Below are 16,080 nucleotides of genomic sequence, written 5' to 3'. Positions count from 1 at the left end.
ATCCAACTCTCATAACTACCGTGTAACTTCTTCTACAATTTTGTTGTGTTTTAGTTGTTCACAACTAAGCAATTTGTTGACATAACCAACTAATCCAATTTCTTTTTTGTTCATCATCCATGTTAGACAGTCTCTTTCCATTAATTAGTATCCATTGCTTCTCTTGAATCAAAACATCAATGATGTAATCTTTCCTAAAAGAGGAATTGGATTCATCAAACTTATACATCTCAAAGCCTCCTCTACATTGAAATTTGACGCAAGCAATACTAATTGCGTAAATGTACTCGAGTAAGCATAGGATATGTCTAATGAAAAATTTGGATGTTTTTCTTGTCGATGCATGTCGTAAGTGGCAATCCTAGAAAGAACTTTGGGTGATCGGGTTTCTATCTCAACCGAACTCTGTCATCACTCAACAATTAGCTTTTCAATCATGTCTCTTATTGTCCTACTTTTATATTTGTAGGTTCGATCTCCTTGAGGACACCAAACTATCTTCCAAGTATTTTCCTTCTTCTTGAGGGCATTACAATTGGAACGTCAACTCTAATAACACATGTTAGAGATAACTATCAAGCTATGTATGACCCTTAAGAAGCATTGTTACATTGCAATGCTATTGTACTACCTACATATGTTCGTTGAAGGTTTTTGTTGTCTACAAAAACAAAGTATTTGATAATTTATAACGTTTTGTTGATGTTTGTTGTTACTTGCCTTGATCCACATTGTTTTTTAATATGTTTGGGGATGACGTTTAGTATAATATCTTGTGGAGTGTGAATTGTTACTTTCTCAAACTTGAATGAGTTCCTTTTTCTTCAATTTTAACTTATGACACACTCTTTAGAAATTACTCTTGAGTTACACATAGGATATTTGATTAATACTTTGAAATCCATCGTTACATTCTATTGATTGCCCTACAACTACAGATTTAAGTTGCCATTGATGATGTTTAATACATATAATAAGACATACTCTCAATGGATAGATGTCTTTACTAATGACTACAAAGGTAGGAAAAGACAACAAAATATGCACGTGGCAAATTTTAATTTATTGGGTAGACTTTAATCTTTCTATTATGTACTAAAGATGACAATTTACAAATGGGACAAAGGAAGCATGTTTTCATTGTAGGTTGTCATCTAATAACAATATTATTTGATATCATATGCATGTTTCTACTCAATTCTTTTGGAAATTTAAAAGGGCATTTCTTCAATTGTGCCCATAAAGTCAAAAACCCACATTTCACCGACACTTCTTTTGCACTAAGCTTTCGCTTATGAGAAGTTATTCAAATACGAATACAACTCTCAATGCAAATTTGTTTGGGGTTTTTTTCCCGTCTATGCATTCAACATCAAGAACATGTCCAACACTAACAATATAAAATGAAATATTTCATGTTTCTTGTAAACTAGCACATAACTAGATTAATAATAAAACAAAGTAACATATTATTCTAAAGATCTTAGCGCTTGTGCACGATTCATGCCAACATGTCTACACCTTAGTCACATGTACCAATCCATGTGGAACAAAATCTAAAGATCTAAGATCTCCCACATAGGTTTTAAGCATCAACTATTATTGTTTTGGGGAAGCTTACAATAGTGTACAAAATGCGAATGGTCCACTTCATCAATATACATATAGTAAAGGCAAGGCATCAAACCCACGAGTTCCCTATGAAACATAAGGCATCTAGAATTTTGTGCCAGGTCATTAATCCCATGTAAGCTCAATCAAATCTAGGTTTGTGTGAACCAATTATTACCCGTAACTAGCTATGGGCTCGGTTTTAGCTCAAACCGAACCAATAAACCGTGGCTTACAATTTGTAGGTTCGAAGATAAATAAACAGTTCAGTTTGGTTTCAAATGGTACTAATCGGTTTGGTTTTGAATTTTATGGTTTAACGATTTATCGGCTTTTCAGTTTTGGTTTCAGTTTAAAGGTTTATAGGTTAAAAAATACTCCTAAATATTCCGTATAGGCTCTTACTTTCAACTTATAATTTTAACTTATTAAATTTTATACGCATTATATGTAGTCTCCTTTTCATTTATGATGATCAAATATGATAAGTATGACGATCAAATTTATGATAAGCATAATAACCAAATTTAAGATAAAAATGATGACCAATTTTATAATAAGTATAATGACAAAATTTATGATGATTCTCATACAAATTTATAATAAGTATGATAATCAATATCAATAAAAAATGGTTTGGTTTGGTTTGGTTTTGATTTATGATAAACCAATTTGGTTTACTTCTAAATTTTCCGTAAACGGTTTGGTTTCTCCTATATTTTAAATGGTTCCATTTAAATGGCTTCATAAATTTTGAACAGTTTGGTTCGGTTTTTATTATGAATAATTGGTTTGGTTTGGTTTCAAGGCCAAGAAAAAGAAGCAGGCCCGGGCCCATAGCTGGCCGTGGCGACAAATTCAGCTAAGACGATCTTCAAGTACATACTCTGATCTCAACAAGTAATGAACATACAAGCACAATCAGGACAATTGTATGAACATTCAAATGTCAACCATCAATTGCTTAGAAATTATTGAAACCATAAAATGCAGTCAACTTCATAAAATTACAGTCAAATCATCGAAATCCATTAAATTTTCTTCACCCTGCATCTGCAACTAGTTCAATAGGCTTCTCATATAATCTCTACCAAAATTTAGAGGTTTTTTCTCGCATAATCCTCGGTTCTAGCAAGTGCATCCCATTCTTGGAATAAGAAAATGCAAACTCAATATGCAGAACACAGATAGATTGCATTAAAAAGGCACCACCTCAAATTTAGTCATGACATGGGCATGCAATACTTTTGAAAAGGAATGGTACACTAAATTAGCAGAACATATATACATAGCAATCAAAAAACAACCTAACATCGGTCCCTGAAATATATATATTGAACATACTGATGGTGACAAAAATATATATTTACTCAACTTTCAAAGCCTGTCAAAAATACTGCATCACAATCTCAATATTATCCTGAATCCAGAAAACAACTGGGGGAGCATTTGCCGAGCAAATTAAGAATCTTGTCCAAATTAAGTATAAATCCTAAACAAAAGTGTTTGGCCTAGTTGCCTTGTATGTGGTCTTCAACTTCCTTGTGGGAGGACGAATTTTGCGAAGGATGAGAGGGAATTTGATCTTAGAATCATGAAATTGTTTAGTGTTCTCTCTTTTGCAGAGCTTGGCGGGAACTGTCGCCGTTTTGATAATTTGGATGCATGGGGATCTTACACGATGGCGGGAAGCCATCTCATCATACATCTGTTCCACACCTCCATTCAGAGTGGTATCTCTATATTCCTTGTACATGTTATGGTAACCTGTTCGGCTTTGGTAACGGACCCAAATACCATAGTTCTTGATGGTGGTGGGCTTCTTCTCAAATATCTGCGAAGTACATGCACCAAGGTAATTAATGAATGGACATGAATCTTAAGATAGCCATCTAAACACAATCCATTTCACATTCATCAACAGGAAAAAATGAGAAACGCAAAGTGAATGAACTTTGCTTTACCTATACAGATTAAACAATAACAAACAGAATGGGAATGCCTGATACCAATATTAGGTCAAGAATCAAGAAACTAGCATAGATGATTAATAGCAATACAGGATTACACGCAATATTAGCATATCATTCTGATCACAATCACTAATTATTATGCCATAACCCTCCAAATCCATCCACAGATGATTGAATAGAAACCATGGCACTATGACCACCCTTATAAAAAAAAGAAATAAAGCATTTAGTCACAATTGAATAAAAACAGTTACACAAATCCACACAGTGTTACAGGTGTTAAGCCATAGAATAAACCTGGTATAACACTAGGAAATTCTTTGTCCAATTAGAGAAAGCTGGAAAGTGAAAACACTATAATACTCATAATGTGACAAGCCATCAATCAAAAAAGTATCAGTCTATCCATAATCTTCTGCTTTGTGGGGAGATCATTTCAAAAAAGCAAAGAAATGGCAAAATCCAATCTCCATACCAAACCAATCTAAACACTTTTAAGCATTTGTTAATGCATATAGAGAGGTTTGTAATCCCTTTGCCAGATCCGCAATCCACACTAAGTTGGTCACATTCAACGAACAAAATAGAATGATTAAAATGGGGATACCACCCCTCCTGAGCTCACAATTCTTTGAATGCCTTTACAAAGTAGATTTACATTAAATTGAAATGGCCAAGTTTGGAACTAAGAAAAACTTCTAAACAATAAAACATTCTCTATAGATCAGGTCAAATGTGTATACAAAATGTTAGCCTAAATTCAAAGCAATGAGAGCATTAATATTCACGGAATCAAAGGGGAACGTAATTTTTTTTTTAAATTAGCTGGAAATATTTAGAGTATAACAAACAGTGAATATATACACTGACTAAATCCTCATTAGTGACCATCGTGGGGAACCAGGTAATAAGAAACAATGAGCAAAGATGATGTTGGAAAGTATAAGTAGAACAAAATGAAATTGGGAATATGAGAATTTTATGCATTCCATCAGACTTCCAATGACTGCAGGCGGGAATCACTATTTCAATCAAGAAGGTTAATTGTAACATAGGGTCTGATAGAGGGACTCAATTATCAGGTTGCAAGTTAACACGACATATTTTGGGCAAAAACCAAATCTTGCATGGAAGAGCTAAGTTTTGTACAAGAATCAAATGTTCCATGCGATGTCAAAAACATACAAATATTTGATACCACAGGATAAACGAGTGGATTAATCTCTTAATATTAAAAGGAAAAAGCACTTTGACAGGCATTATCTGAATGCCTAGGTTCAAGTTGTTGGCTAACGCTCCTGAGGGTTTTTATTAGACCAAATGGAGTAAAAAATAATGCATGCTCAGCAAGGGTATGACCCATTACAACTTGGTAAAACAAGATATAGTTGAATGTTCTGTTTGTAAATGCCAATTAATAGTCATTTACTTGTTCCAGAAATGGCAATTACAAGTCATGGAACACCACAGAGAGAGAGAGAGACTAACCTCATTGATGGCCAATACCTGACCATGAGATCGCTTCACCTTCTTCAACTTCCTCAAGAAGTACCTACAGAAACAAGAAGAGCGTCAAGAGGAGCTAATCATACCACGATTAGAAAAGACGAGGTACAAAGGAGAACATTTATGCTCAAATGTGTATGCATACCAGAATTTGGACTTGGCCCGCACCTCGTTGGTAGCCCAGAGCTTCATGCGGAAGATCTTTGGCTGTTCATCCGTGGCGGTGGGGAGAGCTCGGCCCACAACCTGGTATTGGTGGAACTGCAAGAAGCACGATTTCTGAATCTCTCTCTCTCTCTCTCTTTCTCTTTTCCTTTCTCTCTTAATCTCATCGACTCCCTAGAATTGCAAAGGAAAACAGAAGGAAGTCCTGTCTCTCTACCGATTACACAACAGGCTAATAAACAGAAGAAGAAGAAGAAGGAAGATTTGAGAAACATAAAAAGGCGTAGCTTTTTCCCCCTTCTCTCTTTCTGTCATGCCACTATCCCATGAAGAAGAACAAACAAGAAACAAAAACATAGCTTCTCTTCCCTCCTTCCTTCCATGCCATCGATTGAGCGTGTCTGTATCAGATACAGACAGAGATTGGAGGATTACCCGGAAATTGGTCATTGCCGCTGCAGTGGCGATCTTTTCTTCGCTTCCACCTGATCTGTCCTTCGAGAGAGACAGAGACGACGAAACGCAGAGACCCCTGCCTCTGCTCTGCTCTGCTCAGAGAGACCCCCAGACTCACCTCACGCCATGGAAACCGAAACCCTAAGATCCGACGGCTCCCACGAAGCATGGGAGGCCCTCTCATCCAACGGTCCACATTCAAAATTGAAGTCCATTCTATAAAAACCTTAATGGATGAATCATCATCATGCATAGTATGACCCCATACGTACCATACGTGCATTCGCATTCACGAATGTTTCAAATGATAAATACCATACTTTTGGATTAACTATTTATTATAAGCCTAAAAAATGGAAAAAAAAAAACATTAAAAAATGGGAAGAAACAAAAAACAAAAACACAAGAATGTTTGAATAACATTCTCATTCATTTTCCAACGTAGGAAAACGAATGTTATGCTAGACGAACACGAATTTTACGTACTATGGATAAATGTATGGATGCCCCGTTCTTCTATCTCTGTGTGTGTGCCTACACAAAACGTGATCTAGGGACAAACTTGTCTGCACTTTCTCGAGCGAGGAACAGAGAAGAAACCCGCAGGTTCCGTATCGATTGATCCATTCAAGGTGGTGTCGGGACAAACCTGTCGGCATTTTCCTGGGTGAGGAACAGAGAAGAAGCTAGCAAGTTCCGTATCAATCGATCCATTCGGGGTTCATGGTAACACAATATGTGGTGTTAAGACAAGCTTGTCGGCGTTTTCTTGAGTCAAGAACAATGAAGAAGCTGGTAGGTTTCGTATCAATCAATCTGCTCGAGGTTTGGTTCTTCGGGAACAATTTGCTAACATAACAGATTGTGATGCGTCAGTTGCAACCCTTCATTGTTTAGCATGGTGATCAGTGTTTACTTACTTACCATCAATATTGGATCCATCTGTGTTCTTGTGATTCTTACAATATTTAGCATTGTTGTTACCACTGATTGTATTGGAACATCCCTCAAACTGAGGTCACTTTGATTGTTTATTCCTACTTGCAATAATTTTAATGATATTCGAAGTTTTTTCCTCTTAGGTAATTAGGTGAAATAGTAGTTGACACTTGTAAAATTAATTAATCGAAGTGACCGCCATAAACTGAGTGAGGAGTTCTTTAGTGTGATTTTGTTAGAATAAAAAAGTATTTAAGCATCGAAATGACACAAAATGAGTGAGGAGTTATTTAGTGTGATTTTTCTAGAATAAAAAATGAAGTATCCAAAGTCTTGTCATTTGGAAGTTATCGCTTTTGTTCTTGTGTTCTCAATATTGTAGTGATGTGATTAGTCCTTAATGGTCTCATAAGTGAATTGTGTAGTTCTCATTCGCAAAGCAACTATCTCGGAATGATAACCACCACCATGATGGCCAAGGAACCTCACCCTATATCCATTGTCCAAAAGGTTGGAGGCCCAACTCCTTGTTTTTGAGTCAACGCTTGGATGAATGTGTCATTCAATTTGGAAAACATTTAAAGCAAGCTTACCCATAAATGGTGAAAATCTTAATTAAGGTTATTACATTATCATGATATGCAAATTAGAAAGTGTTTTTGTGTCGAGATAAACAATTGTTAGATGGTGGGATAAAATGCCGATCTCAGTCATACCACATTGAAAAATGCATGCATCCTTTGACATTGGTTACGAAAGCAAACTTAGCACTTTTTTGGAAAAAACGGAAACTAGGTGCAAGGATATATTTTTCATGTCCATGGGCATATATTTGAAGTCTTGGTGATGCTATGGTTGTTGGTTGCTATACTATTTTGAGCATAAAGTATTGAGCTAACTGCAAAGCCACAACTTTACACTACTCATATAGTAACAAACATCTTGAGCAATATTGCCCACTTCCACATATGTACGTCACATGGGATCAGAATCGAAACTTAGGGCTTGGTCTCACACACCGACACGTGAAAGTGTGTGCCATTTCTAAGTTGAAGTGATTAGGAAAATAAAATAATAATAGTTTTTAAAATAGTACAAAATTCCAATATATAAATAAGCATTTACGTATTTAGTCACATCACCAAAGATATATGAAGAAAGTCAAGTTGCAACGATGAATTGTCATTTGAATGAAATTAGTATAGGGGCGGATGTAGCTCATCAAATGTCTCGAGGAATCTCTTTTCGAAACATGTATGGATTGAAGCACCACAACGTTGTGATCAACCGGATCAAACATGTGAACGAGAGATTGTTGCCGGTGGATATAATTGTGCCTTAAATCTATTTTAAAGTTACATCGATAAAAAGGTGGGGATTCGCAAAATGCCATAAACAAAATGTTGAGCACTTTTTCGGTAAAGAAATGGCAACGATTTATGACCAAATGTTTTGTAACTAAAACATTTCCTCTAAAATAAATGAAAGGGCTTGCTTTTACACTAACTTTTGGAATAGTTTGTTTGTCTGTAGGGCTAGCAATTATTCTATTGCCAAAGTTATCCCTTTAAGGAGTAGAACCTCTACGGTATGATTATAATTCTATGTATTCACCGGAGTCTTTATGCAAGTAAATAATATAAACATTGAATCTATGAATACGTGTTTTGTCCTCCGAATTCATTGAATATTCTAGCCTTTATTTCTAGAGAGTTGTGAGGTTCTTTTGAAATGTGGAGAATATATGCCTGTCTATCTATCTATCTATATTTATACATACATTGATATATATTTTTTGCACAACTTAATGTATCCATAGATTGCTTTTTGGAGGCCACTCTCTACATAGAGACATTATACAAAGCATGGAGGGAAACTTGAGCATGGTGCGTAAGAAGGAACACTTGCATCACAATTGTTACCCAAGGCTCCTACTAGATTAATATGCATTCAAATCATTGTGAAGCATGGAGAAATTTTTGAGCTAAATATATTTGAAGCATAAAAGGTGCAATTGCCACCTAGGGGTACCAAAGTTGACCCCCTTTCATGGTTGTGAAACACTAGTGTCAAATGCTCGTAAAAGAAGTAAAGTCCAAGACAAGCATTGTTGTGTCAAACCTTTGTGTTGAATGTCCTATACTTAGTAGGTAAACTCCATCATAGGCACTATGAGTTGAAGCACATTGTAGAATGTTGTGTTATCACGAACAATCCTTGCACATGCCCCTTTCGTTTCTTACTATTTTACTTTTCCACCTTAAAAGAGCATATACCTTGCTTGCGAGTTTCCATATTACCTCTCTCATGTGATTTCCTTAACATAATATCCAACTAGACACAATATCCGATTATTGAAGTGCGTGTTCACATGCACAAAACTTACTGAAGAAAACCCATGTACTAGTGGCAATTGCAAATGGAAAAGAAAGGAGATAATGGTAAATCGTAGCTTACTACATTTGAGCAAAGAGAATGAAGCGAAGAGTAGGAATAGCCTTACAAGGGTGCACACCATAATTCTACTACGAAACTTCCAGCGCATGCACTAGAGCATGGCTCACCACCATGGCATTGTGCACACCATGTAACCCGTTCAGTTCTTCATTACATTCTCGATGTATTTTCAAGGGCATCATTCATATCAACAATAGCTCACTCAATGTAGGAAGCCTAAATGCTTCGCCTATAGACCTATAGAATTTTTTCAAACGAAAAACGAGAATCTCACATAATATTACAAATATGACTCTTACAAGTTACAGTGGAGGACATTGCTTTGATCACCTGAATATGTCATCTTTGCCCATGGTAATTTGAGTGTGTCAGGGGAATCCAAAGCATCTAAAATTGGCCAGGCCAGTGCACACTATCTATGTAGACAGATGGTTTCTAACTTTTCCATATTGATTCAGACTTATTATTGGTTCTCTCTCTCTCCCCCCACTTTTTATATTAAAAGAAGTATATACACTACAACATGACAATACAAAAACCCTGAAAAGTGCCATATAACTACTAGCTGGCATAAAGGCAGCAGCTCAGCTCATCTAAAAAGACAAGCAAAGGTGCCCATGGACCTAAACTGCAAAAAACTGCAGAATCATTTTATGTAGCTAGCTAGAAGGCTAGACTTGGCTAGCTAGCTGAATGAGCATACGGAGGCACCATTATTCATTCAGAGGGCAGAGCAATGGTAGAACTAGACCTGAACTTCACAGAATCATTTTATGTAGCTAGAAGGCTAGACTTGGCTAGCTAGCTGAATAAGCATATGGGGGCACCATTATTCATTCAGAGGGCAGAGCAATGGCCAGAACTACATCAATATCAGCAATATATGAAATGAAACCAAGCAATTCCTCGCATGCACCCACATCCCCAACACACAATTGACAGGGGGAGACAAGGGGACCGCGCTCGACAGCACACTAGAACACCAAAAGCCTATCATACACAACCAGATCATAAACTAACTACTAACATAAAATGATTCTTAGTCTCCTTATGTGTCAAAATGATTCTTTGCTTCCATGTCAATTTGAATCCAAAGTTTAGTACAATACAATGTCTCTGCAGAAATTCAAACCAAAAAGCAATCCAAAATTAGTGCCTAGGAAACAAAAGAAGAGATCTCTTCAGAGTTAATACAACCAGATCATACGCTATGTCGGGCGTGGTCTATTTCTAGTCTCATTATGTGTCAAAATGATTCTTTGTTTCCATGTCAATTTGAATCCAAAGTTTTGTAGTACAATACAATGGCCCTGTAGCACTTCAACCGAAAACAAACCAAAAATAGTGCCTTAGAAACAAAAGAATGGATTACATATATAGGTCTACCGCAAGGACAAAAAAAAAAAGAGGTCTTTGCTTCGCCGGATGATTACAAATGGGCGGGCGGGGGCCAACAACGGATGGTCTTGCCATCGCCGGATGTTTACAGATACCCGATCGGGAATGCCGATGACATGAACAGGATACCGGCGAAGGTCAGGAGAGAAGCCGAGGAGATGGCAATGGTGAGGTTGGGAGCATTGGAGGTGGTTCCTGTGATGGATGTCCCATTTGTGCTGGTGTCACTCGGAGGTGAACCGATGGTGGAGTTTCCATTGCTAGAGGTTGGGCTGCTGATCCTGCATACACACACATGCATGCACACATACATAGAGGAGAAAGTTCAGGTTAGATTGAGAAGATACCATGCCATGCCGTTGCAGACAACTATACCCTGCATACACACACACACACACACACACACACACACACACACATACATACATACATACATACATACACACAGGAGAAGTTTCAGGTTGGATGCAGAAGATACCATGCCATGCCATGCAATTGCATACAACAGACACATAATGTCATGCCATTGCAGACAACAGACACAGAAAAATCCTAAACCATTCATACATACATATACATACATACATACATATACATACATTCATACAGTCATGCCATTGCAGACAACAGACACAGAAAAATCCTAAACCATTCATACATACATATACATACATACATACATACATATACATACATTCATACATTCATACATAGAGGAGAAATTTCAGGTTCTATGCAAAAGATTCCATGCCATTCCATTGCAGACAACAGATACAGGAAAACCATATACCCTAAACCCTGCATACACACATACATACACACAGGAGAAGTTTTAGGGTTAGATGCAGAAGCTACCATGCCAATGCAGACAACAGACACACAAAATCCATGTCCTACTACACTAAAAAAACAAAACAAAATCTAGAGTTTTTTTCTTGTTGTTTTCCTTTAACGTACCCTGCCGAGAGCGATGGATACACGCAGCTCCCGCTGCCTGCAGAAAAAAGAAAACCGCCAAATTTGCAGAAAACCGGATTAAAATAAAATTCCAGGTTAAATTCCCCACAGTCATTTCAATGCAGCTCTGAAGGAGGGAGGGAGGGAGGGAGGGAGGGGGAGGAGAGCAAGAAATGCAAGCAAATGGAGTGGTCAAGAAACCCTAGCAGCTCCTCCCATCCATCACTACACTGCAATGAGAAAAGACCTGTGCAGAAGACGAAGAAGATGATGATGATGGTGAGAGGAGAGAAAGGAAGGGTAGGGAAGCGTACTGGGGTCGGTGGAGGAGGTAGTGGCGACGCCATTGAAGTCGCAGGAGCCGGAGGAGCCGCCTTCCTTCACGTAATAGTAGTTGAAGGCGTAGGAGGCGTGGCCCTGCAGGGTATTAGGGTTGTAGCAGGAGCCCGTCTGCAGAATGGCGGAGCAGTCCACGTTCCCTTGGCCGCTCCCAGATCCGCAGGCCCAGTCCAAGCCGTCCTGGAGCTTCGTCTCGTCTGCTCCAGCAATCGCCACGCAGTATGGCGCCGCCTGCAGCCGCCGCGCGTGAATCACCTCCGCCATTACCACATCACCATGCCCCCTGCTCCTCTTCTGCATACCCCCACCACCACCACCACCACTACTACTACTTCTTCTGCTGCTACTGCTACTGCTTCCCCCCATCTGCACGATCCATCTCCTGGAGCCGCTCGTTCCTGCAAAAAAAAAAAAAAAAAAAAAACAAAAATCCATATTCCTTGGACCTGTTAATCCCATGTCTGCACCACCACCAGACGAATTAACTCTCTTAACCCTCGCCTACGAGCTTAAGCCAGATAGATCTATGCCTGCGCGCGCAAGAGCACATGAAATCTGGAGAGAAACCTCTCAGCTCCGCCATTAATTCATTCATTCACTCACTCATACATACATGCATTGCTACGATTTTTTCTGATGAGCGAATTCCTACGCCAACATGAGCAAATGCAATGTTGCTTCGAGTGTGCATTCTATGCTAGGGGAAGAAGAAATGCCTGCAGAATTGCTTCCGCCATAGCTACATATATACATACATACATGCATACATACATATATACCTTGTGCTATGAAGAGTAGTAGCAGCAGCAGAGTGCAGAGGAGCTTGGGCAGATCATGAGAAGCCCTCATTGCTTGCCGAACCTAAGAATTTGGGGAAGGAGTGGGGTTCAAAAAACTACACAGGCTCAGGAAAGGCAGCACAGAGCTGCAAATTTAGGCAGATTTTTGAAGAAGAAGAAGAAGAAGAAGGCAGAAGGATGCCCACCATCACATAGATATAATAAGGAGGAAGGAGAGAGAGGGCAGGGGGGGGGGGGGCATTGAAGAAAGCTGTTTTGTGTCCGGGCAGACGAACGGACGGGATGGGTGCCCGGACATTTGTACGGACGGACACACATACACACACACGCACACGCATATTTCTTTTCGTTTCCGGGCGGATGAACGGACTGGGATGCTACCCGGACATTTGTACGGTCGAACGGACATTTGTACGGACGCAATTCCGCAGCGATACCATTATATAAAGGAAATTGATAAATTCACAGTTTTTTTCTGTATTTTAAGGAAAAAACTGTGAATTTACCAATTTCCTATATATATATATATGAATTTATAGGCAACGAACACTGTCATCAAACGGCTACTTTCTTTTTTCCTCTTCTTCCTGCTGCTGCTGCTGTCCATGTCTCATAAGATTCCCTCCTTCCTTTCTCCTTTTTCCTGCTTCGATTCCAACACACACACACACACACACACACACGTGAATGAAGGAATATGTACATGCATCGATCCGATTGCACATACATAGCCATTCACATGTGTTTGTATATGTCTCTCCATGTGGATGCACACGTGTGTGTGTGTGTGTATGTCTCTCTCTCTCTCTCTCTCTCTCTCCCTCTCTCTACCCCTACATATGAATGCATGCGTGTTTGTGGACACATTCATACCCTTTCGAACCCGGCCGTAAAACCATGCTTGATATATGGTCGATTCGCTCGCTCGCCCGACCACCCACTCGATCATCTCTACATTGTGTTGTATGTATATAATGTGTATACATATAGTTCATTCACACCACATTCCATATACGCCATTGGGACCTTCTAATCATCCCATAGCTCCTTGCAAAAGGGAGAGGACTTTTGTTTTTTTTTGGGGGGTGGGGGGTGGGGGCGGGGATACAACAATCAGTCCAGTCCATTTGTCCTTTTGAAACCTGTAGTAAATGCGATTACTACAATCAATACCCGATCGTCGTCGAGGCCACACCGACTTGGTGCAATAGTTTAATCATTGGTGTTTCTCGCTGAATTTTGAAATGTATGGCTACGTCGTTGTCATTAACGTGGAGCTTTGTTGGTAGAGTTTGCTTTTGGGCCGCGTTCGAATTAAGAAATGGTATTTTTGGGATTATTGCACCTCACCTCTTCTTTTTGCTACCATGCAAATAGGGCTCACGATATTGTCATTCATTCTAGACAAGTTACAACGGAACAAGTAGAAAATGGGCCATAACATGTGTGTGTGTGTGTGTGTGTGTAGACATTTCGAGGATATCATCACATCCTTTAATGACCTTTGTTCTAGAAATTTTAATGACTGTGGTAAAAATTTGCATCATGATGTAGAGAATATCAAATGCCTAGGGTCAATCATGGTAATTTACTCGAGAACAAGCCATCGATTTACCATTGATGCCTTACAGATGCAAGTAATTTCTTTGAGAATATCTGGCACACGATACAAGATTTATTATTCATAATTTCTAGTGCTAAAGTTTCCTTACGGAATTCTAAACTAGGTGAGCTAGATTCTTGCAAGTCGAAACTACATTGACATATGTAGAAACCAACATAGATATTTACCTTAATACAATAAAATATGGTTATAATTTACCAAAACTGCAAATGCATATTTATTTTTATTTTTAATTAGATTAAGCATACAATTATAAACTTTTGAGCAATAGATAATCAAGAAATGAGGTTGATTTGTAGAATCATTTAGTTATTCGTTTATCTTCAATTAGAAACTAGAAAAAACTTTGCTTTGGTGAACCGTTTTATCACAATTACAAGTAGCTTCAATTAGATGCTACATCAATCAAAATTTTCCGAACAAATTAAGTATGATGATTACGCACAATGAATTAATTTACACTCTAGATAAATCTTATAAGTTATAAATTTTATGGATGTGTTTCATACGAGAACATCTAATTTTCGAATATTAACAAGCACACACATACTTCTCTAATTGTAAGGATTTTGGATTGTTTAGTTGATCTAAGCATACTTTTTGTAACTTTTACTATAACATTTTAGACACTTCGTTTCACATGTTTTTTGGTGAGGAATTGTCTCAAATATAAGGTAGAGCTATGCAAGAGTTAGGAATGTTAAGAATTTCAAGATTTAGAGAATAAGATAGGCAATCACACAACTCAAATAACAGATAGATATATGTAAGGAGAGACAGAATTAGTAAGGTTGCCCAATGGAGACCAGGTGGTCATTGGTTCAACCCCTACATTGCATAGTGGCATCTGTTGGCTATCGTGTGTTGTTATTACTGACCAGTGTGGAAAGGCAAGGAGGACCTTGTGTATAGAGTTGGCATGCGAGTAACATGTGAAGGTAGAATGGTGTATTCTTCAATCAAGAAGATATGCATAGAGAAAAGGGAGAGAGAGAGAGATAGTTGTATTACTAATCCCGCCATAAACTTTTTTACAAGATATAGTTTCTCATATATAGTTAGGTTACCTAAGCCCAAACTCCCCCTTAAAAGAACTACTCTAATTGATTACAATGAGCTAAGCTAGGGATTATCTCCCCCTGTGGACTTAAATTACAATTACAAATTTCAAGTTGTTTGGCTAATTCCTAAATTGGGAGTGGTTGAGTTGGTATGATCGGTTCCTATGGTCCTTCGGCTCTTCCAGCCCTTTGGCTCTTTGGCCAGTTGCTCGATTCCGGCTCTTCAGATTGTCAGCTTTTTCAGCTCTTTCGACCTTCGGCTCTTCTCCTCCTACCTTTGATTTAGCTTTGCAGTTCTCCTCAACTTGTTGTTGAAGTTCCATCTGTCTCCTTAGTGTTCCAAAGCGGTGATCTAGGAGCAACTTCGTTAGGCAATCAACGATGTTCACCTCTGTATTGACCTTCCAGATTTTGAGCTTTTTGTCGGTGACGACCTCTCGAATATGGTGATACCTCACCTCAATATGTTTCATCTTGGCATGATAGACTGGGTTCCGAATGAGGTGGATTGTGCTCTGTGAGTCGCAATATAGAGTCAAAGCTGGATGGTCGAATAAACTCTTGGCCAAAAAATCAGCCGACAAGCATTGCAGCCAAATAGCTTCTTTTGCGACCTCTGACGCAATGATGTACACGACCTTTGTTGTGGAGAGTGTTGTACATCCGTGGAGTTTCGACCTCGGTGAAATCGCTCTACCTCCGTATGTGAAGACGTAGCCTGATGTTGATTTCCGATTGTCGGGGTTGTCCTTGATTCGGCATTGTCAGAATCAGTGAAACCTTCGACGTCGATC

General features: G+C 38.6%; 2 protein-coding genes across 2 annotated transcripts; both read right to left on the bottom strand.

Annotated features, from left to right (window-relative positions):
- Positions 1–2,998: 2,998 nt before the first annotated feature.
- LOC147855623 (large ribosomal subunit protein eL20y-like) lies at positions 2,999–5,823 on the bottom strand. The gene is made up of 4 exons (XM_087330311.1): positions 5,691–5,823; positions 5,236–5,351; positions 5,073–5,136; positions 2,999–3,445 (listed from the first exon to the last, which is right to left on the bottom strand). Exons 1-4 carry the CDS (start codon positions 5,703–5,705, stop codon positions 3,104–3,106), a joined length of 537 nt encoding a protein of 178 aa, XP_087186437.1. The 5' UTR covers positions 5,706–5,823; the 3' UTR covers positions 2,999–3,103.
- Positions 5,824–10,136: 4,313 nt separating this feature from the next.
- LOC147855622 (uncharacterized) lies at positions 10,137–12,743 on the bottom strand. Its single transcript, XM_087330310.1, has 4 exons — positions 12,581–12,743; positions 11,777–12,199; positions 11,463–11,499; positions 10,137–10,786 (listed from the first exon to the last, which is right to left on the bottom strand). Exons 1-4 carry the CDS (start codon positions 12,648–12,650, stop codon positions 10,591–10,593), a joined length of 726 nt encoding a protein of 241 aa, XP_087186436.1. The 5' UTR covers positions 12,651–12,743; the 3' UTR covers positions 10,137–10,590.
- Between the last annotated feature and the right edge of the window lie 3,337 nt (positions 12,744–16,080).

Source organism: Azolla caroliniana, unplaced genomic scaffold (assembly GCF_043228905.1).
Source record: "Azolla caroliniana isolate FFs.n. ecotype wild unplaced genomic scaffold, voAzoCaro1.0.p SCAF_14, whole genome shotgun sequence".
Taxonomy (NCBI): Eukaryota; Viridiplantae; Streptophyta; class Polypodiopsida; order Salviniales; family Salviniaceae; genus Azolla; species Azolla caroliniana.
The sequence above is the reverse complement of the archived record's forward strand: the minus strand, read 5'-3'. Positions and strand labels throughout refer to the sequence as shown.